The following is a 23,329-nucleotide window of genomic DNA, read 5'->3' as shown; positions in this document are numbered from 1 at the left end:
GATGCTCCTGGCTCCTGGCTGTACCACAGCTAGACACACGGGCCCAGTGTGGTTTCCCCAACAGGGTTTCTGCCCCAATCCCAGAAGGGCAGACTCACCTTCACAGGGGCTGGCAAAGGGCAGGGGAAGAGGGGCACCCAGTATGGGGACGGGGGACAGGGAAAGCCCCAAGCCCCACCACCAGACAGCCCTCGAGAGCCCAGACGGAGGCGACCCTCACGGTACCCATGAGAGCAGCACACCAGGCTGATCCGGGGGTCCCCGGCCTCCCAGAGCTCATGTCCGGCCTGGGAGGGCGCGGGGGGTGAACACAGAGGGAGGTGCCAACTCACCTGGTCCACCACGGAGGTGAGGGCTGCCTCGATAGCCGTCTGGCCCTTCTTTGTCGCCCTGACGTGATGGTACGAGCCATTCTGGGAAGAAGCGAGCACCTCAAAGAACTCAGGAGGTAACACGGTGTCGATGCGGAGATTCTGGAAGGGGGGCAGGATGGGTGAGAGAGGCGCTTCTGGGACGAGTCCGGAAGTCAGAATGCAGGAAAGGAGCGAGGTCAGGCCACAGGGCCGCCTGAGGCCCAGGGGCCTCAAAACCAGCAGAGGAGCTGGGCGAGGCCCCAGAACTGAGCTCTGACCACTCTGGCCTTGGAGCCCTCCCAGGCCACCCTCCCCGCAGGGCCCGGGACCCAGCGCTCCTGCTGTGATCACCCAGTGGTGCTCAAGCCCATGTCAGTTTTCTCAGACCCTGAGGTCCCAGCAAAGAAACCACTAAACACCAAACCACAAAAAAGGTCGTGAATATCCACGAGAGCCTGACCCCCCCTCACCCCTAAAAAAGGATGATCGTCAGGGTCCTTGCTCAATAACACAAAGAAAGCAATAACCTGCAAAGCTGCCTAAGGGGGAACCTTGCCTCCTTCTTCTCAAACCTCAGAAGCCGCCAGGAAGGTCCCAGATGGTCCAACTGAGGATCCTGGAAACCTCTCCTGAAGGAACAAAACGTGCCGAGACTCCTCTCCCCCCACCTATGTCTGCCGTTCCTTTCTAGAGCCAGAAAGCTAAGGGATGTTGGCCTTGGTCACCTGGGACTTCCAGACAGAGTTATAGGTATTCCTGGCCCTGCAGGAAAAGATGCATCCTCAGCAGAGTGAGGTAAAGTCTCAGGCTAATGACAAGGGAGCAGGAAGGCAGCTGGCAGACAACGCTTGCTTCCCGTCACCGCCTCCTTGGACTGTGCTGCCTGTGGCTTCCTCTCCCCGCTCCAGCCCTACAGGGAGAGGGCCAGGGGTGCAGACTCCCAGGCTCACAACGTCCTGAGAGGCCCCCGGGATCCCACGGTGCTGTCTCCCGTGGACCCGGCAGCACCACCAGGAATCACCGGACTCAGCTTGCCCGCGTGGGGGCCCTGCTGCTTCAGGCGCTGCTCTGGGAGACGCGTCCCACACCCCGCCGGGCCCCGAGGCAGGCACTCACGTCGGACAGGTAGACCTTGTTGCCGGACTTGTCAAGCACTTCAATGGTAATTTCATACAGGCGGCCCGTCTCCAGCACCCACCTGTCACCAGGCTGGACGGCGAACCCTACAAAGCAGGCAAGCAACAAAGCCTGACCACCCGGACCACAGGGGCGTGCAGCTGAGGAAGGGGATGGTACCAGGCACCATCAGCCCCAGGGCCCCGCAGCCGCTCACAACCTGCTCCCCTCCGAGGAGAAAGAAGAGCTGCTGATCATGGTGAGATCTGACGCCCACCACCAACCTGAGCCCTCAGAACCTGAGGTGATCTCTCAGATGCCCAGGACCAACCTGAGCACATCCCTCACTGGCTGCTCAAGGGCTCACTCACACTTGATCGGACAGTCCACGGATGCTCTACACTGAATCCACAGTAGGTCTACACTGTGAATCTGAGTAGGTCTGAATCTGAATCTGAATCCACATCTGAATCCACAGTAGGTCTACACTCTGAACCCGCAGTGAGTCTACACTGAATCCACAGTAGGTCTATACTCTGAACCCGCAGGGAGTCTACATCTGAATCCACAGGAGGTCTACACTGTGACTCCACGAGTCTACACTGAATCCACAGGAGGTCTACACTGTGAATCTGAGTAGGTCTGAATCTGAATCTGAATCCACATCTGAATCCACAGTAGGTCTACACTCTGAACCCACAGCAAGTCTACACTGAATCCACAGTAGGTCTACACTGTGACTCCACGAGTCTACACTGAATCCACAGTAGGTCTACACTCTGAACCCGCAGTGAGTCTATACTGAACCCACAGGAGGTCTACACTGTGAATCCGCAGGGAGTCTACACTGAATCCACAGGAGGTCTACACTCTGAACCCGCAGCGAGTCTACACTGAATCCACAGGAGGTCTACACTGTGAATCCGCAGGGAGTCTACATCTGAATCCACAGGAGGTCTACACTCTGAACCTGCAGTGAGTCTATACTGAACCCACAGGAGGTCTACACTGTGAATCCGCAGGGAGTCTACACTGAATCCACAGGAGGTCTACAGTCTGAACCCGCAGTGAGTCTATGATCCAAATCCAAAGTGAGTCTACCTCTGAATCCACTGTGAGTCTATGCTGTTAATCCGCAGGACTTCTACCCACTGTATCCCCAGTGAGTAATGCTCTGAATCCACAGGGTTTCCCTCTGAGGCCTGGCACTGAGCATTCTACCCGGGTGAGCGGCCCTCCCTCCCAGGCCTCCGGCTGTGTTCCCACTCGGGGCCACAGCAGCTGCTGGCTGACCCCCAAGAGGCCACGCGCTTTCTCACCACACCTGCGCCCGAGCTGTTACTTCGGCCGGGCTGACCTGCCTCGGAAGGAGCCCCTCTGAAACGCCTGCCTCGAACATCATCTCCCAGAGGCCTTTCCTCTGCACTCACATCCACTGGCTCTGGACCCCTGTCCTGTCACCATCCGTTCACACTGGTCTCTCCTGCGCGAGGACCTAAGCTTCCTCCCTCCAGAGCCCCGATGCCCAGCAGAGGCCAGACTGAGGGAAGGTACCAAGAAAACCTTTCTGAATAAATGAAGTCCCTGAGACACACAGGGCTCCCCTGCCAGGTGTCACTGCACGGTCAGCTGGGGTCCGCACCAAGCAGCAAGCTCATGTGGTAGCTAACAAGAGGACCTAAGGGGTTGCCGCGTGTCAGTCAAGTGCTGTCTGGCCTGAACCAGTTCGGTACGCTCAACAAGGAGTCAACTCCGAGGAAACACAAAGGAAGCACCGTCACTGTGACCAGGGGTGACACGTGTCGCGGACATCTGCCAAGCCGCAGTCAGTTATGGCAGCCCCTGGGCCCCGGCTCTGCCCCTATAGGTCCTCCATAAGTGCAGATTCCTCCCTTCCTCCCTCAGTCAAACACCTCCCCTTCCTCCCCACTGAGACTTTTACCAAGTGCCACACTGCTTTAGGGGCTCCTTTGCAACTGTGCTGCCCACTGGGGCCCCCAACCTCCAAATGGCCACAGCCACGGTCAGGTCTGGACAGAGGCTGGAATAAAACCCAGGAAGGGACAAAGCCCTACTGACTCGACCGAAATATTTCTGTCTCTGTTGAGCCGGTCGCCTACCCTGACCTTGGCCTACCCTCTGCTTGTCTGTGCATCAGTGGGGGAAGGACTAGGGAGCAGCCGGACAAGGACTGGCAGAGCTGGCCAGACTGAAGCACTTTCTAGGGAGCCGTTCCCTTTACTTGTATTTTTTAACTCCTATAAATAAACAACATCCAGGGGGACCCACGATGACCCAACTCACCCAGGTATCCAGGTTCAACCACGTAGATGGTGCTGTTGGGTAACCTAGAAGCACCCTGCATGCGGATACCTGAATTCTTAATTAAGGAACAAAACATAGGAAGGAAAACAGACTGGCTGGCAGGATTCAGCTGGCTTGGATGACTTGATTACCATCTAGACATCACAGGCAAAGGAGAGGGGATGAAAGCTTGCTCGCCTGAGGCCAAATAGAACAAGGCCGTTTTCCAGAACCCAAGGGCCCACACTTCCTATATGAGCAAAGGTAGATCTCTGCAAGAGACACTGGAGACCACGGGAGCAGGTCTAGGACAGGGACAACCCATGTGCCAGTGTGGAAACAGCCGCGGCCAGGCCCCTCGGATGAGGCTACCCACGCCCAAGACGGTTCCGGAGGCGAGGAGCACGGCTCAGCTCCTGCCACCACCTCCCATCCGGGGAGCCTCTCCGGTGAGTCACCCACCGAGGTGAGCAATTCTACACGGCCGTGTTGCTATTTCGGTTCCTTCTGATTGTCAGACCTTGAGGGAAAACAGGGTTATTTTTAGCCTAGCCAAGCTTTCAGGGAGAAAAAGGGCTTCCCAACAGCAGATATCCCGCGTGAGGCACACATATGCACTTGCAGACTGGCCAGGGAAAAGGGTACTCCTGTGGCTGAGAACCAGGTTGCTCTGTCCCAGCTGCACTGCAGTGACCATCGACGTGTCCTGGTCCAAGACAGCCACGGGCCTGCTCGGGTCTCCCTCGGGGCTCGGGATGCTGTTCTGAAGCTGCAGCTCATACTGCTCGGAAGGCATTGAGAGCTCTGACCACCCGGAGTCAAAAAGGGGAGACAAGAGCAAAGACAGGAAACGTTAGTAGCCAATGTAGCAGTCCCGCCCCAAATCCCTGGAAGCGTCTCCCAGGGCTGCTGCTTAACGGACGGACTTTCCTTGTTTCTTCCTTCCTTTCTTCTTTCCTTCCTTCCTGCCCTCCCTCCTTCCCTCTCTGCCCCCCCTTCCTTCCCTCCCTCCATTCCCTCCCTTCCCTCTCCCTCCCTTTCTTCCTTCCCTCCCTCCTTCTTTCCTTCCTTCCTATTTCTTTCTTTTGCTTAGCTTTCTCAATACTTTTTTTTTAATTCCAGTATAGTTAACATACAGTGTTATATCTTATCAACCCTTTTAATTTTAACATTATGCTCAATGCCTGTGGAGAAAGCTGACACTCTCCATGAATTTTCAGAGACAATCAGTTTTTCAGTGACTGCTGTAAACTGTCTTTTTTTTTTTTTTTAAATTAAGCACGGCTTCCGACTCCAATTGCAGACTGCTTACAGCATACAGGAGTTAAATGAACTCTATTACTGCACTAAGGGTCCAGCATGGGGCTCACTGGATCTGTGCGTCCTCTGGGAGTTTCCAAAAAGGCACCAATCCGTGGTTTCCCACCGGGTTTTGGGAGCTCAGTCTAGAATTCTCTCTGTTGCCATCCTGCCCATCCATCAATGCTTCCCCTCTCTGTGTCATGTTGTAGAAGAGAACTCGCTCATTCTGGACCAGGATGAAAACCAATTTCCCCAAGGACATAAGGGGTTCCACAAAATCCACCACCCCTGCATCCATTTTCCACACTACGGTAGTGACCACGAGCACTTTTGATACAAGTGGCTGCCACTGACCACGAAATTGAGATGTGGCAGGACTGCGCCTGGTGTTTGATGTGCACATTACCCCATTTTATCCCACAACAACCCTTGAAACAGGCACTACTGATGCCCACACCCTCAAGGTGGTGGTGCTGCAGAAGTCAGGACAAGAAGCCCGCCGGAGGTCCCACAGCAGGCAGCGGCAGAGCTGGGATTCAAACCAAAGAGACCACAAGCACTTTCCCATGACTTCTTCCTGGCCCATCAAATTTCCTACCCAGCAACCCACTCGTGGAGCCTGTAGGTGCTGCCACGTCCCCGCCCTCCGGCAAGAGAGAAAAGAAAGCGGAGAACCGCTGACAGCATCCCTGCTTGTTGTTCATCTCTGGGCCCCGGCTCAGGGCCTTGCCCCGGGAGGCGTCCAGGACAAGGACCAGGAGGAATTGCAGCTCGAGCATCCTTCAGAATTCCCAAGGATTCCAATGGGAACTCTAAAAGGGAGGCAACTGGTCTATTTCCGGTCTTAGGGTATCTTCTGTGTGTTCTAGTAAGCCCCCAAGAACTTGCTCTCAAGCAGAGACTCTCAAAGCGTGGTCCCTGGACCATCTGCGTCACCTGCCAACTACAAATGACTGGCCCCAGCCCAGAGCTTCTGGATCAAACTCTGGGGGCCCAGTGCTCAGAGTTTGAACAGGCTCTCCAGGGGATTCCAGTGCACACTAGAACTGAGAATCCCTTAGCGAACACACAGCCCATTTCTTGTCTCTAACTGGGGGAAGCCCAGCCAAGCTGGGCTGTGATGCTTGCAGACCGTATGTTCAGAAAATAGCAGCAGCACGTCAAGGATCCATGCCATGATAAAATAATGCCGCTGCTCAATAGAGCAGTATTACTTTATGTTGTTTTATGAAGCACTAGCTCCCTCCTTTATTTAAAGTTCTCCAAACGAATAGGCCATTTTGGGAAGGGAATATACTGATTCTCACAAGATCTTGCACGACGACGTATTTACAAAAGCCTAAGACAACGAAAATAAGGGGCTTGTCTGACTCCTTAAACACCTCTTACAAACGCAGAACCAGCTGCTTCTAAGAGGCACTGAATACTAAGGGTCACTATCTGTCTGGAAACATAGGAAGGTTGTTCTTGGGACACGAGACCAGCCCGTCTACCGTCTGCAGAGGGGAAAGGGCCATCCCCAAAGGCTGCCCCTCTGTAAGCCAAGAGGCCCACATGCTTCTAGGAGACAGGCTCTGTGACCCCTCCGGACCCCGTCTAATGCTCCAGACATGCTCCTAATCCACCCACCCCGTGTAGGCTCACGGAGCTCCTGGGGAAGTGGGCCTGAGCCCATGACCGTGGGGGGCTCACTCCCCTGCCTCCAACTCCAGCACCTGCTCACATAGCCCGTGTGACTCAGTGCTGGGAAGCACAGCTCAAGGGTGTGCTGGGTTCCAAGTCCTTCGCCACCTGGGACACAGACACCCATCTATGCGGTTGGTTTTCCCAGCTTCAGTGCATTTTAGCTCAGTCATTTCCACTATTCCACTGCCCTCAGTCAGCATTGTCCTTTCTAGGGTTTCTTCTGTCTGATGGTGTGGTTACTGTGCCAGCCAGGTCTGCAAGCAACACAAACACCAACAGGGTGGAGAACCGAGGGGAGAGGCCTGTGGCCCCCACTGGTCTGCAGGCAACACCGAGGCTCCTGTCATGAGCTCCAAGAGCCCCTCTCCTCCCTCACCGGCCCCCGCTTGTAACATGTTTGCAGGGTAATCATTGGATTGACTGCTGGGCTGTGCGCTCCAGGAGGGCAGGGACCTGGGCCGCATACACAGCACCCAGCAGGCTGCGGCACACAGTAGGTGCTCAATAAATGGGCTTGCAAGACAGCAAGTCCCCAAATAAAGAGAGGCGGGACATAGGGAAACATGGAAGAAAAAATAATTATATTTTTAAGGAAGGAAAACCGCAAAAAAAAAAAAAAACCCAGAAAGAATAAACTTGGGGTTACAATGATCTACATGCTAATAAATCCACATGACTGTCCTCTAACCTATAATTCTCCGAGCCAAAGCAGGATGTCATGCAAGACAGACAGTGGCTGAAATTCATGTCCCCTGTAACACCATCAGTCCTGGCTTTCCTGTCTAGTCAACTTGTTTCGGATGACAGTGATGTGAATTATATCTCAATTAAAAAAAAAAACAACAAATTCATCTAAAATGAATGGACAGAGTTTCCGTTTATATGACTCGTTCACGGTAGGCCTTTGCTGGCTCAGTTCTCAAGGCATCTGTCTGGAATCCTCTCCAGAGCTGTGCCAACCACAACCCTCAATCACACAGGTGTGTTTATCTTTGGAGGAATTTTCCATCTCATTACCTCACTGATGAAAGGGAGGCAACATGACTATTTCCAGTCCTGGGGTATCTCTTGTGTGTTCCAATTCTCTGATGTCTATAGTAGTCACTAAACCCACAAGCTTCCTGGGTACTTGGGATGTGCCGTTCCCCTGAACTATGGCCCCTGAACTCATTCAGGGTGAGCTCTTCAGACGTCTTAATTAAATCACCCACCCTTGGGGAGCCTGGGTGGCTCAGTCAGTTAAGCGTCCGACTTCGTCTCAGGTCATGATCTCGCGGTCCGTGGGTTCGAGCCCCGCATCAGGCTCTGTGCTGACAGCTGGGAGCCTGGAGCCTGCTTTGGATTCTGTGTCTCCCTCTGTCTCTTCCCTCCCCTGCTCACACTCTGTCTCTCTCTCAAAAAATGAGTAAATATTGGAGTGCCTGGGTGGCTCAGTCGGTTAAGTGTCCGACTTCGGCTCAGGTCATGATCTCGCGGTCTGTAGGTTCGAGCCCCACGTCGGGCCCTGTGCTGACAGCTCAGAGCCTGGAGCCTGCTTCGGATTCTGTGCCTCCTTCTCTCTCTGCCCTCTCCTGCTCATGCTCTGTCTCTGTCCCTCTCTCTCTCAAAATTAGATAAACATAAAAAAATTTTTTTAAAAAATAATCCACCCTTAACCATGCTCACTGCCCTCCCTGGTTGGGGCTCAGCCCTCAGGCCCCACCCTGCGTCCTATGCAGAAGGGGTTGGTTTCTCAGCTTCTGTGGTCTGAGGGCAGAGAGCCACACAGTGGCTTCTGATTGGATCCACTGCTCTGAGGTGAGGCAGTCTCTTTGAGGACCCCATCTATGCCACAAAAACCCAAATTTCTTGGATACTGAAGCATCTATGCACCCCGCATCACAGAGTGACCCTCCAATCTAGGGGAGGCACCTACCCAGACACACATCAAAGCCCTCGGATGGACAGGTGACACTCCTGTGCCCAAGATCTTAACATCCTGTGCTCTGACCATGAAACATGGGTAAATGTTTTTAAAAAAGGATAATAACAGTAATAATTCTTAGGAGGACTGGTGCTGCATGAAGAATGCTCATCACATAAAATGCATCCCAGGTCCACGGCCGTCTAGAACTTCCAGAACAAATGCACATCCGTTAAGTAGTTTTGCCCTCACAGCACAGACAGAAAGGCCTCAAGGGCTCTGATGGAGAAACTGAGCCCCAAGGGGGGACAGTGGTCTGCCAAGGCTGCCCGGCACTCAGTGGCAGGCCGAGGGCAAGACTCACTCCCATGTGAGGTTCACAGCTTCTGACGTTCTGAAAACAAAGGGACGGACACACACCCAAGAGGACTGAAAGCAGCATCTCGCAAAGATATTTGCACTCCTGTGCTCATAGCAACTTTACTAACAGTAGCCAAGGCAAGGAAGCAGTAAGTGCCCATCAGTAGGTGAATGGAGATAAACATTCAACAGACGTGAACACCCATGCAGTGGACTACCCTTCAGCCTTAAAAAAGGAAGGAAATTCGGACACTGGCTACAACAAGGACGAGCCTTGAGGACGTCATGGCTAAGTGAAATAAGCCGGTCACAAAGGGACAAATATGGTAGGATTCCACTTCCTGGAAGTCTCTAGAGAAGTCAGATCCACAGAGACAGAAAGGAGGACAGTGGGTGCCAGGGACTGAGGGAGGCGGGAGGGATGGGGAGTTGGTGTTGAATGAAAACAGAGTCTCAACTTGGGAAGATGAAAAAAGTTCCAGAGCCGGATAGTCGTGATGGTTGCATGACAACACGTGTGTACTCCATGCCACTGAACGCTTAAAAAGCATCAAAATGGGAAATTTTATGCCATGTGTATTTTACCACAATAATAAAAAAGGGAGCCTCTGCCGTGATTCCCCCGCAGAGTCAGCGACCCACCTGTAATCTTTCCTTGTCTGATTTTCTGCACCTTATAGCCAATGGAGGTCCCCACCATCAGGTAGACGTCGTACGCTGGGTTCAGGAGGATGTTCTCCAAAATCAGCAGCCTGACCTCCGCAGGGTGCACGTGCTTGGAAGACGGAGGAGGGCAGGGAAGGTGAGGTGAGGTTGGGGAACGGAGAGCAGTGTGGGCAAGAGAAAGAGAATCTAGAACTTTTCAGGATGCTCGTGTGCGGACTGAGAAGTTAGGGAGACAGAAACAAGGCAATGCTCCCAGCCCCACACCTTCAGTCCCCCGAAACCCCAGGGGAACCGGTGTGAACAGCAGGCACGTATTCAGTGGCCATTGCCACATGGACCGAGCAAGTCGCCTCACATTACGCACGCTGCAGCTCTGGGTACAATCTTAATTAAATGGAAAGAAAAGTGAGGAGTGAGATCCACGGACACTGTGGCCAACAGGAGCTCGGGGGCTCCCCCCGCAAAAACCCAAAGGCCAGGGAGTTTGGGAGGCCACTGGCAAACCTGAAAAGGGGCAGAGATGCATGTCTCTGATGAGTGCTCGGCCCATCCTGCCCACCTCTCACCCCACGCTGCGACCTCCTCACCAGGAAAAGGCACGAGAGACTTGAAACGGGAGAAAGACCCCATCTCGAGTCCAGCGCACCCCTCCGGTTACCAGTCTGCGGGGGCCTGCACCTTCCACTGCCTTTGATCTGCTGGCAACTCTTCCAGTCGGAGAAAACTTGGCAAAGGAAACAATTCTCATCCACAGAAATGCAAATACATTGTCTCAGGTGGAGATGTGGCTGATTTTCATCCCGTGGATATTTTTTTTATGTTTATTTATTGATTTTGAGAGAGAGACAGAGACAGAGCGTGAGCCAGGGAGGGGCAGAGAGAGAGGGAGACACAGAATCCCAAGCAGGCTCCAGGCTCCGAGCTGTCAGCACAGAGCCTGACGCGAGGCTCGAACCCACAAACCGCGAGATCATGACCTGAGCCCAAGTCGGACACTTAACCGACTGAGCCACCCAGGCGCCCCATCGTCCCGTGGATATCGTGGATATTGACAAGTTCTGCTTCCATTTCTAAATTCTTGGGATTCTCCTTTGACCCATTTGTAACATCTTAAAGGTTTCGTCACTTAATGCTAGCTGAAATAGTATCTTTGACTCATCAAAAAAGAAAAAAAAAACAGGCCTTGGGCTGGGCTTGGTGGCGGTACTTTCTAGCACGACAGGCAGAGAAGTCACTTACAGACAGCAGGCAGGACAAGGGTGCCTTTCCAGCTCAGCAGTGGGGTGGGCTGGGCCGGGGCTCCGAGAAACGGAGGCAAACTGTCTCCAAATACTAATTGCAGGGTGCTACAGGATAACGCCTGGGATATGGCATGTCCCGTGCTTCTAAACCCCCCCAGGACCCCCAGCCTACTGGCTAAACCATGAAAAAGAGTGAATCAGGAGGAGTTCTCTCACCTGCCACTTTAGAAAGTAAAGAGAGACATGGGGTGGGGTGGGGTGGGGTGGGGTGGGGAGCCCTCCACAGATGGGACCACCAGTCCCGGGGCTCAAAGTGGGACCCAAGAAGAAACAGCATGCGGGACACCAGGAAGCCCCCAGTCTTTTCAGAGCCCCAAATGCTTGGACGCATCCCTCTACTGGGACAGGTGGGTATTTGTTGAAAATCTGCTAGTTAATGAAAATCCTGCCGCTCCTGGTCTCCCTCAAAACTGACAATGGACCAGGGCGCCTGGTGGCTCAGTCGGTTAAGCGTCCGACTCTTGGTTTTGGCTCAGGTCACGATCTCACAGTTCACGGGTTCGAGTCCCACGTCAGGCTCTGTGCTGACAGTGCAGAGCCTGCTTGGGATTCTCTGCCTTCTTTCTGTTCCCCTCCCCCACTCGTGCTGTCTCTGTCTCTCTCAAAATAAATAAATAAACTTAAAAAAAAAAATGACAACGGCCCGACTACTTTGTGACTCTGGGGACGGTGTACTCCAGTTCCCCCAACTACCTCTCTCAAAAGCTGTGGCCCCCAAAAAACCAGACCAAAGAAACAGAAATATAGAACTACAGCCTGAAGTTCCCATGGCACCAACGATGAAGCCTTCACAGTAGAGCAACTCATTCCCACTCCTAAATGTGTGCATGGGTGTGAGCGGCATGGCCGGCCTGGTGTCCCCCCAGGAAGCCCGGCACCTCCCCAGCCCCAGGGCCCCACCTTGTAGACGGCCTCCTGGATGCACGCCTTGAGCTTGGAGCTTCCAGTCTTCATCCCGGACACCAGGATGGTGTCCCCCTGCTTGGCCACTTTCTCCATCTCGGAGATGTAGGAAGGAGGGATGTATGTGGACTCCAGGAATGTGAGGATTCTGGAAAGGGAATATGTGTCATCAGACCCGGTACGTGGAACCAAAGACCCTAACATATTCACCATCTATCGGCGCCTCTAGGAGGGCCAGGAGCTAACAGGGAGTGGCGTTGCTTACAAATGTGTCCCTGAACCTCCTACATCGGAACTGCCAACCTCCTTGGAAAAAAATGCAGACTCTTGGTCCCTGGCCCAGGTCTTTGTCTACACGAAGCCTGGCGATCTGCCTTGTGTCAAAATGTGCATGTGGTTATGGGAAACACCAAATTAGGAGGACCGCCTGCTTAGTCGAAATGCTTCTCTCACAGATGTGGCAGGTGAGGTCCATGGAAACTGACAAGCGGGCCCACAACCACAGAGCCAGCCGGGGTGGTGCCAGCCAAGCCACCAGCCTCCCAGGGCTCCCTGCTCCATTCTATCCACCCCTCTGGTCCAGCTCCTATCGCTGGGAAATGATTCTCAATGACCCCTCCCTCAGGTGTCAGGACGAGGGGATCACACCCATCTTATTGTTCTGGGGGTTGGGCTGTGGGGAGAAGCCCCAGGTCGGGAGAGAAGTCAGGATGCGGTGACCCTCCCTGCAGTGTAGGCTGGAAGCAGGGCTTGAGGGACCCTTTCCATACAGTCTCTCTCTTGCAGCCTGCGATCTACAAGTCAGCCTGCCTTTCCACTTGAACAAGAGCATCCCCTGGAAATGCTTTCATTCTCCCAAGACCCACCGGGCGCTGCACTACACTGTGATGTATTTCCTTGCCTGGTTTCACTAGGTGTCACATCCTGAATTTAAAAAAAAAATTTTTTTTTAATGTTTATTTATTTTTGAGAGAGAGAGAGAGAGAGAGAGAGACAGAGCATGAGCGAGGGAGGGGCAGAGAGAGAGGGAGACACAGACCTCGACGCGGGCTCCAGGCTCTGAGCGGTCAGCACAAAGCCTGACGCGGGGCTCGAACTCACGGACTGTGAGATCGTGACCTGAGCTGAAGTCGGACGCTCAACCGACTGAGTCACCCAGGCACCCCACATCCTGAATGTAATGAAAACCCAGGACACTCTGGTCACAACGTGCCTGGAAGTTCGGGGGGCTTGACGGGAAATGCACCTGGCGGCACAGAACGGGGCAGGGAACCAGTGTTCTCTGAGCATCTGGGGCGTCAGGCCCAGAGAGGGGCTCTGAATACCAGTCAGCATGCTAACCCACAGAGCTGCCGCGGCCCAGATGGGTTGCGTTCCTTGACTAAGGCCACAGGCAGGAAGTGACCGGGCCAGGATTCGGGCCAGGACTGGAATCCAGGTCTCTTTGATGCACAGCCCATGTGCCCGGCTTTATGAGACACCAGAAATTCCAGAGCTCATTCAGAAGACAGAGCCTGAGGGCCCCATTTCCCAAAAGACCTCAGACCCAAGAGGGAAGCCCAGCTTGCACAGCGTCAGGGCAGGAGGATGTGTGCCATGGGGACAAGCGTGAGCAAAGCCAAGATGTTCCCTAAAGCCCAGAGCTGCACTTCTAAAAGTATAAAGCAAAGACCAGACCCTTAACTCCCCACAAAATACTAACTGCAAAGTGGTAAGAAAGTGACTTCACAGTGGGGCAGCCAGGCAGACACCATCTCGCCCAAGTGACGACAGGGAACATCGTTGGTGACAGACCCACAAAGTCATGACAAGATGCACTCGGGAGAATACAGAATCTCGCCTCGGTGACATTCCCGCCCAAGACGCAAAGCTCTGAGTCTAACCAGGAGGGAATATCAGATAATCCCGAAATGAGGGACATTCTGCAAAATAACTGGACTATAATCTTCACAAGCACCAAGGTCCCAAAAGCCAAACAAAGACCAAGAAACTGTCCTGGGCTGATAGAAACTAAGAGACCGGACAGTATACAGCAGGTGGCTCTGGCTGGGGTCTTTGCTTCACACGAAGGATAGAATCGGGATAGACCGCCAAGGTTTGACCGGCATCCGATGCCTGCAGACGGTGTCAATCTCCTCACTTTGATGACCATCCTGTAGATGCGCAGGAAAATGTCCTTAGCGGTTGTCAGTGCACGGTCCATAATTAGGGACATGAGGTCGACAACTTGCTCTCAAATGGCTCAGGGCCACCACTCTGTGTACCGTACTTGCAACTTTTCCGTAGGCTGAAAATAACGGCAAGTTTTTGTTTTCTTTTTTAATTAAGTCTTCCTCAGAGCTCGAGAGCATGACGCTAAGTGACACACGTCAGCCAGAGAAATACAAATACCGTATGACTTCACTCATATGTGGAATTTAAGAAACAACCAAGGAAGGGAAAAAGAAGAGGGAGACAGAGGCAAAGCAGGAAACAGACTCCTGACTACACAGAACAAACCGATGGTTACCAGAGGGGAGGTGGGTGCGGGGGGACGGGTGAAACAGGTGATGGGGATTCAGGAAGCCACTTGTCATGAGGAGAACCTGGCGAGGCACGGAAGCGCTGAATCGCTACATGTGCACCCGACACTAACACAACGTTGTACGTTAACTGTGCCGGAATCAAAATAAAACAAAGTAAAAAAAAAATAAAGGTTATAACTGGCTAGTCACAATAAAAAATTAAGTCTTCCCCCTCCAAGAGGGACTTTGAAATTTTACTTAATAAGGCATGAGGCAAAGCAGTATATAGTAGGGGATATGAACCCCGACCCTGGGTCTGCACCACCACCTCTCTGGCCAACAGGACTTCCTGGTCCACACCTGCTCTGTCCAATGGGTAGGAGCCACTAGCCACATAGCTAACAAGCGCTTGAAACACAGCTAGTACAGCTGAGGAGCGAGAGTTTTCATTTTATGAATCTAAATTTAAAGAGCCAGGGTTGGCTTGGGTTAGCGGCTACCATATTGGATAGTGCAGATGTGCGTAGATCCGAGTGCAAATTCTAGGTCCAGCCACTTATCAACCAGACAAGTGGCTTACACCTTTGTTTCTAGGTCTGAAGAATCGCAAAAAAACAGTGGGATGTGAGCCCACGTGGCTGGTGGGGGGACTGAGTGAGGCGGGATCCTGAACGAGCCCATCGCATAAGGAGCCCGTCTGCATCCCCCAGCGCTGAGGGACGCAGCCTCTTGCGCCTGTGAAGGGCTGGCTGTCACTGCCGGAATGTCCTCCTGGCCGAAAACTGTCTCCCCTTTAACGTATCCCCATGGGAGGGCTGCCCTCTGAGGCCATGTGCCACTGTTCCCTGCGCCCCGTGACAGCCTTCCATTACCTGGGACAAGTTTTCTGTTTCACAGCCGGGCACCCCAGCCCCCTCGACCACTTCCCACGGAGAGCGCCCCAGCAGGCTGCAGAGGCTGTAAGCTTCTGGCACGGCTGTGTGAGCCAAAACGCCCTGCCTCAGTCAGTCATGGGGAATGCTGGCCAGCATCCCGGGAACTTTCCTGGGCTCCTTGCTGAAGGTGGGATGGTGACGGCGACGATAAAGCCCCCAGCTGCATGCAGCCAACCGACGGCCCCCCTCCTGCTTCCCTGCAAAGGTGGGGCGCCTCTTACCGCAGGGCGTTGTGGGAGTCTGAGAACCCATTGGCCTCCGTGTCCTTCACGATTGTCCAGTCAAAGACGAGCCCAGCGAGGGTGCTGAACGTGTTCCCTGTAAGAGCAGGTGGTGGGGGAGCAAAAAATGCATCAGACCTAACTCCCTGCTGCCAGGGGAAGGGGCAAAGGCACTCAGCACCACCCTTCTGCAAAGCAGGCGTCACACCTCCATTTCAGGAAAGGGAAACTGAGGCATAAAGGGCCAGGGTCGTGTGACTGTGAGGGACTAAGCTGGGATGTGAACCAAATCTGTCTCAGGTGAGCATCTGTGTTCTTCCCACTGTACCTCCAGCCTCTGACTGCTCACGACAGGTGCGGTGAAGTGCGTGACACCATCACCCCTCACGTCTGGAAGCACTTTACAGTTTAGACGCAGCCTCTGAGACCTGAGCCATTGGTTTCTCCTCACCCTCCCTCTGCGGGGAAAGAAGCTGGGGATGAGGGGCAGCGTCTGGTCTCTCCACCTAGGCGCTGAGACTCCCAGGGTCCCAGCATGGAGGAGGTGGCAAGCCACCCAGCTGGCCCGAGCTCTGAAGTGCCAGCTTGCTGCCTGTGAGCCTTCTGATAGGACGTCAGGACGATTGGAGCCCAGCCAGAGCGACCAGGCAATGGTTTTTGGAGACAGGACCCAGTGTGGGTCCTAACACGCCATAAAGACCTTCTTAGTCTAAGTACAAGATCTGGTCCCGCCTGGAAACCCTGCAACAGGGCAGAGGGTGGAAACTGGTCACTCTGAGGCCTGATCTCCTAGGAGCTGTGGCTTTGCTGTTACCCAGTCAATGCTTCTTTTGCATTTTTGAGGTATTTCCCACCGTTTCAAGTTAAGAAATGCAACCTATAAAACCAACTTCCGTGTTCTCTTGAAGAGTCTGCAGATCCAGCCTCCTGGGCCCTCGTCCCTCTGGTGACCAACCAGTGGCTGGCCCAGCCTCACTAGAAGGGATCACAGTCTCCGGTTTGCCACACTCCCCACCATGCTCTGTTGTCCCACCCCCACTCTGTAGTCCTCATCTACATTCCCTGTCTTGCCAGCTCCCAAATAGAACATCGGAGGTCTAGGAAAGCTCTTTCTACAGAGCAAAGGGTAAGGCATTTAGAGTCAGAGGGGTCCCGCCCCTCCCCACCCATGTGATTTTAGAAGCCAGATGAAACAGTGCTCAGCAAAAGCTCCAGAAAACGGGGCCGCCTTTGCCATCACTTTTAGGGCAACACAGAAGTACTCTGTGACCCAGCAATTCCACCCCTGGGTATACACACTCAGGGGAAACGAGAAACTATGTCCACATGAAGACTTGCACACGAATCGCCCCAGCAGTATTATTCACAACAGCCAAAAAGTGGAAACAACCTGAATGTCCATCAACAAATGAATGGATAAACAAACGTGGTCCATTCATACAGCAGGATATTATTCACCCATAAAAAGGAAGGAAATCCATGCAACTACATAGATAAACATTATGCTAAGAAGTCAGACACAAAAGGCCATACATCGTACGATTCTATTTATACGAAACGTTCACAACAGAGAAATCTATACACGGAAAGCAGCGGTTGCCAGGGGCTGGAGAGAGGAAAGAATGGGAAGCAACCGTTCTTGGGTCCTGGGTTTCATTTCTGTAGTGACGAAAATGTTCTAAAATTAGCGAGTGGGGACGGTTGCACAACTCTGTGAATATATTAAAAGCATATAAAATGAACTGGATGAATTTAAATTTAAATGGATGAATTTCATGGTATTGGAATCTCAAAAATAAATAAATCTTTTTTTTGTTTTAAGCAACATAAGACAGGAAATAAAACGGAATGGGCTAGAGCAGGGCTTGGCAAACTATGGCACACTGTCAGTTTTTGTAAATAAAGCTTTATTAGAACACAGCCCGCGAAGCATCCTCTATGACTGCTTCAGAACGACGGCTCGGTCAAACATCACGTCCCTAAGAAACTGTCCTGACTTCTGTCCCCCACGCACCAGCCTCCAACCTTCCCTAGGGTCGGTTCCCCCAGCTGTGCAGCGCTTTCACACCTGCATCCAAGGTGATGAGAAGCAGCACCTGCTGAGATGCATGTGCCCCTCCCCCCTCCCCCACAGCCTGAGCTGCGGGGGCAGAAGCACCTGGCAGGACGCCCAGCAGATGGAAACGCTCAGCCGCCGGCTCACTGAGAACCACTACCTGCCGCCCGGCACTAAGCCCCACACACACTTCCCACCAAATCCTTGCAACCCCCCCGATAAACACCACTATCTCAGTTTCACAGACCAGACAACAGCTCGGAGAAGTGAGGCGGCTTACCCGATAAATAAATAGGAACAAGGGAACTGTCAGATGCTCTAGAGCAGTGATTTCACCCCCAGGGGGCATTTGGCAATGGCTGGAGATACTTTTGGTTATGAAGCTTTGGGGAGTTCTCCTTCCCTCTGGTGGGTGGAGACCAGGGATGCTCCTGAACTTCCTACGACGTACTGGAGCCCCGACCACAAATCATTATCTAGCCCCAAGTATGGATAGTACCCGGGCTGGGAAATTCCAATCTAGAGAATTCTTTGTTTTGTTTTGTTTTGTTTTGTTTTAAAGCAGAGGCAGCTGAGATGGTCAGGGAAGATTTCAAAGGCAAGGTGTGCCAAGGTCTGGGCTGAGGTTTTTTGGGAGATCCCTCGGCCTGAAAGACATCTATTGCCTGACTTAGTTTCTCCAACAGGAATCTCAACTGGCAGGTTTCCCTCTGCTCCTCGGCCACGAGGTCGGGCTGCAGCCAACACAGCCCACCTGGTACCAAGAACAGATCTTCTAAGAATCCCAGGACAATCCAGTATCAGACTCCAGTGACACAAAGTGAAGGATGGTGCAGACGCCGGCACAGGGACGTTTCCTGGCGTGCACACACGCACGCACGCACACACACACACGTGCGCCCCACAGTCTGGACCAGGAAGCCAACTCCGGCCCTCAAAGCCAGGCAGGGAGAACACTGCCACTGTTTAGAGCGTACTGACCCCGTGACCCTCTCCCACCGTCCCACAGCTCCACGACGCCGGACGTCAGCTTCCCAAAGACGCGTTCTACCCAGCATGACCCTGTGCACAGGCGCAGAGTCCCCCTCCAGGAAACGCCAAAGCTCTCATCTCACAGGCACTGCTGCAGAGGCCGGGGTGTGCCAGGCACGGCCATGGCCCTGCTGCCCCCGAGCGCCTGGGGGCCACTCAGAGCGATCCCGACCTCTTCGGTGTCTTCCCAGCGCCAGCTTCACCATCCTGGCTGGGGCAGCCCTCCCTGGGGGACAGCAGGGTCAGACGAGAGGGGACAGAGAAGCAGGGGCACCTCCTCACCTTCAGAGTCCAGGGCCTGGATCTTCAGTTCCAGGGGCGAGTCCTCCAGGTATAGCTCGCGGGTGGTGGAGACGATCTGAATGCCGTGGATGAGGTCGACGATGGCATCGCAGCGCAGGACCTGGCCCGTGGCTGGAGGGACGGGAACGGACCGGTCAGCACAGAAGGCGGCGCCCTGACCGCCAGGGTCTCGCCGGTCAGGTGCTCTTGCATTTTGGCAAAGATGAGAGCAATCAACAAAACCAGCACCCCGAAATGGGGCCGGGAGAACCACACTAACCCTCAGAAGCCAAGCCGCTGACCAGCACACGGGCCTCCTAAAAGGCAGCACGGACCTGTGCACAGAAAGGGCTCAGAGATATTTCGGGTGCCCATCTCGTACTCCTCCAACGTGAGCACCAGCATTTAAAGCGGTGTGCGAGAAAACTCCTCCGAGAAAATCTAGTTTTATTTAGGGTGTGACCACTAAGTTAAATGACCAGGGTACTTTATGAGGAGTTAGCATCCAGAAAGCTGAGGCTGTTCTGAATGCTCGTCCCCACGCTGAAATCAGGAACTGCGCCCTGAGTCTGTCTGTGCGTTTACACGGGTGCTTTTACACAGACTATCAACTGCACTATCGAATACATGGGTTATGTGAGCAAGCACACAGACTTTTTTACGTGCCCCATAAAGAAGATACACAAATGGCATTGCCTGGAGAATTCTCCAGTGTAAAAATCACAGCATGTGACACAAAATCATTCTGACCATTCTCCAGGCACCATATAAAACCCTTTGTGTGCTGTTAATGGTACCTTGTTAGAAAGCAGTCATCAAAATCCTTACAGATAATTCATATGTAAAACTGGGACTCTATCCTTGGTAGTAAATAACTTAAAACAACCCAAAAGTGGGGCACCTGGGCAGCTCAGTTGGTTAAGCATCTGACTCTTGATCTCAACTCAGGTCTTGATCTCAGAGTCTTAAGTTCAAGCCCTGCATTGGGCTCCATGCTGGGCATGGGGCCTATTTAAAACAAATTTTTTTCTTAATTGTTCTCTGTATAAATATAACACTGAAACAAGCAGCTGAAAACAATCTAAATGTCCAATATAAGGGGATCCTTACAGGACAACCCCCCGTGGGAAGTGTTATTCAGCTGTTAAAAATGACTATCAAAATGAAAACTTTTCATATCACGTTAAATGGAAGAAAGCATGACAGAAAATAGCATTGTCTTCTAAGCATTTTACAACTATGATGTGGTCAATTAAGTATGGGGCAGTAAGAGAATCACAAAAAGAATCACAACAATTTTCTTCGTTTTGATTCAACCCCCACTGAAGAGTTATTTGGGTAACAAATAATAATTTAGAAAGGAAAGCCAGGGGCGCCTGGATGGCTCAGTTGGTCAAGCATCTGACTTCGGCTCAGGTCATGATCTCACAGTCCGTGAGTTTGAGCCCCACGTCAGGCTCTGTGCTGACAGCTCAGAGCCTGGAGCCTGCTTCGGATTCTGTCTCCCTCTCTCTCTGCCCATCCCTGGCTCATGCTCTGTCTCTCTCTGTCTCAAAAATAAATAAAAACATTAAAAAAAATTTTTTTAAAAGAAAGGAAAGCCAGCCTCCCTCCGTGAGGGGGAAAACAGGACACAGCACCAGGGGGAGGGACGGGGGGTGGGGGGGGGGGTGTTGCCTGCATGGCCTCTCCTCCTGCCTGAGCATCCTCTGACCCAACAAAAGAGAGAGGAAGCGCTGCCACAGGCCTGGGCAGGCTGTGTGGCCAAGGTCTCAGTGGGGTGCTTCCCGCCTCTTGCCCCGCCACGGGTCCCAGGGCACTGAGCTCTTACTGATGTCCTCGGCGAAGATGATGCTGGTCAGGCGGGCGGGCTGGGATAGGCGGGCCTGCACCACTGCCTTCTGGGAGCACTGCGCTTCGTCCACGCCCAGCGGCTCTATACTGGCCACCTCCGGCCGGGTTGATGACCTACAGCAGGAAGATGAGACTTCACTCTCTGGGGTGGGGCTACCCCGAGAGGCACAGCTGGGACCAGAAGCCAGAGCTGCAGGTCCCTATCCGGGGCCCCGTCCCAGACGCCAACACAGAGTAGAGGTGGGCAGTGTCCAGGGGGTTTCACACCCAGGGGAGAAAGGGGGCCCGGCTGAGGCCCCTCTAATGCAAGCATGACCACCAAAGGACATGGGACCTCCCCTCCCGAACACACACACACTGAGCAAATCAAACAGGGGACCAAACACATGGGAACACCTTACAAGCCTTATAAGACTTCTCTATGGAACAAGAAATAATTCTCAGGGCGCCTGGGTGGCTCAGTTGGTTAAGCATCTGACTTCAGCTCAAGTCATGATCTTGCGGTTCATGAGTTTGAGCCCCACGTCGGGGTCTGTGCTGACAGCTCAGAGCTCACTTCAGATCCTCTGTCCCCCTCTCTCTTTGCCCTCTCATTCTCTTTCTCTCTCTCTCCCTCCCTCTCAAAAATAAACACTAAGAGGGCCACCTAGGTGGCTCAGTCGGTTAAGTGTCCGAGTTCAACTCAGGTCATGATCTCACAGTTCGTGAGTTCGAGCCCCGCATCAGGCTCTGTGCTGACAGCTCGGAGCCTGGAACGTGCTTCGGATTCTGTGTCTTTCTCTCTGTGTCCCTCCCCCGCTCACGCTCTGTCTTTCTCTCTCTCTCTCAAAAATAAATAAACATTAAAAAATTAAAATAAATAAGCATTGGGGGGAAAAAGGAAATAATCCTCTATCAGTGGGAAAACTGCCTTTGCTGTCAGGTGAGGAGGAAACACCGTGGATCTGTGCTGACCTCTGGGCCTGGCCTGGCACAGAGCAGCCAAGCATTAGCCACCCCCAACAGGTCCTACGAAACCTGGAGACCACCAGCTGTGAAGACAACCACAATCGTAAAGTCCCAGTGCACACAGAGGTGCCATTAGGGGAAACACGAGAAGAAAGGCAGATAAGCTCAAATAAACCAGCAAAATCTAGGAGATGGCTTCCCATGGAGAGACGGGGCCCCACGACAGGATGAAGGGACAGCGTGATTGGGGGAGTGACCCAAGGCCGGTGCCACGGCTCCCCACCTATGACAGGCTGACGACAGTTTCTGGGCCAAGGTGGGATGAGAAGTAGTGGGGGTGAGCAGAGAGGAGACTCCACAGAAAGTGCTGGGTGAGCATGTGCCATTACAGCTCTCTGCAGACAGGGTGCTCATGGAAGCTTCCGGGGAAGGCGTCTCGGTGAAGACCACACAAAGATCGGGGGGTTCAGGCAAGGCCCAGAGGTGGGCAGCAGCCAGGAGGGCTCCAGGAACAGAAAGACTAGTGTGATCTGAGGCCTGGGACGCCATTCCAGGAGACCAGAGGCGTTGGCCAAAGCCTGTGCTCCTAACCACCACCCCAAGCCGCTAATGGCCTTTCTTGAGCAGTTTTCAAAATCTGGAGTCGCATCATCAGGAAAACGTAAATCAGAGCCACAACGAGATTATCTTATCACCTCACGCCCGCTAGAATGGCTATTATCAAAAAGACAAGGCGAGGATGTGGGGAAAAGGGAGCCTTCGTGCACCATCGGTGGGAATACAAATTGGGGCAGCCACCGTGGAAAAACGTATGGAGGTTCCTCAAAAAAACTAAAAATACAAGTCTCATAAGATTCATCAATTCTACTTCTGGGAATATAACCAGAGGAAATGAAATCACTGACTTGAGAAGCTATCTGCACCCCCGTGAGTACTGCAGCACTATTCACAGCAGCCAACACACTGGAACAACCTCAGTGACCATCAGTGGTCAAGTGGATAAAGAACATGTGGAACACACACACACCCACACACACACCCTCCCACCACCCCCCCCCCCACACACACGAATATTACTGAGCCATAAAAGAGAAGGAAACCCTGCCGTTGGGTGACAACATGGATGGACCTTCAGGGTGTTATGCTAAGTGGAGTAAGTCAGAAAGAGAAAGACAAATACTGTATGATTTCACTTACACGTGGATTCTAAAAGCAACCAAACTCACAGAAACAGAGAATACACTGGTGGTTGCCAGAGGCAGGGGGATGAAGGAAATGGGTGAAGGGAATCAAGAGGCACAAACTTCTGGCTATAAAATAAATAAATCCTGGTGATGTAAGGTACAGCATGGGTACTACAGTTAACAATCCTGTATTGCACGTTTGAAAGTTGCTAAGGGAATAGATCTCAAAAGTTGTCAACACAAGAAGGAAATTGTAACTATGTATGGTGATGGATGTTCGCTAGATGTACTGCGGTGATCATTTGGCAACATACACCTGTATCAACTCATTCTGTTGTCCACCTTAAACTAATGCAATGTTCTGTGTCAAATATAGCTCAATAAAACCGGAAAAAAAATCTTTGAAGGAGATGGTGGGG

General features: G+C 52.8%; 1 protein-coding gene across 6 annotated transcripts in view; it reads right to left on the bottom strand.

Annotated features, from left to right (window-relative positions):
- The window catches only part of NUP210 (nucleoporin 210), a 108,279-nt gene that overhangs the window by 68,227 nt on the left and 16,723 nt on the right, over nt 1-23,329 (bottom strand). For all 6 annotated transcript variants that reach the window (XR_006195653.1, XM_042911850.1, XM_042911874.1 and 3 more), the window contains exons 2-10: nt 20,756-20,892; nt 18,925-19,056; nt 15,555-15,651; nt 11,892-12,042; nt 9,667-9,799; nt 4,419-4,577; nt 3,774-3,842; nt 1,470-1,576; nt 333-473 (exon numbers count right to left, since the gene is read on the bottom strand). Coding sequence is in view for 5 of the 6 variants with exons in the window: in XM_042911850.1 (XP_042767784.1) it covers nt 333-473; nt 1,470-1,576; nt 3,774-3,842; nt 4,419-4,577; nt 9,667-9,799; nt 11,892-12,042; nt 15,555-15,651; nt 18,925-19,056; nt 20,756-20,892 (1,126 nt within the window). In the remaining variant the exon portion in view is untranslated. The remainder of the gene's footprint in view (nt 1-332; nt 474-1,469; nt 1,577-3,773; nt 3,843-4,418; nt 4,578-9,666; nt 9,800-11,891; nt 12,043-15,554; nt 15,652-18,924; nt 19,057-20,755; nt 20,893-23,329) is intronic.

Source organism: Panthera leo, chromosome A2, assembly GCF_018350215.1.
Source record: "Panthera leo isolate Ple1 chromosome A2, P.leo_Ple1_pat1.1, whole genome shotgun sequence".
NCBI classification, from domain to species: domain Eukaryota; kingdom Metazoa; phylum Chordata; class Mammalia; order Carnivora; family Felidae; genus Panthera; species Panthera leo.
This window is presented reverse-complemented; position numbering and strand designations above follow the sequence as displayed.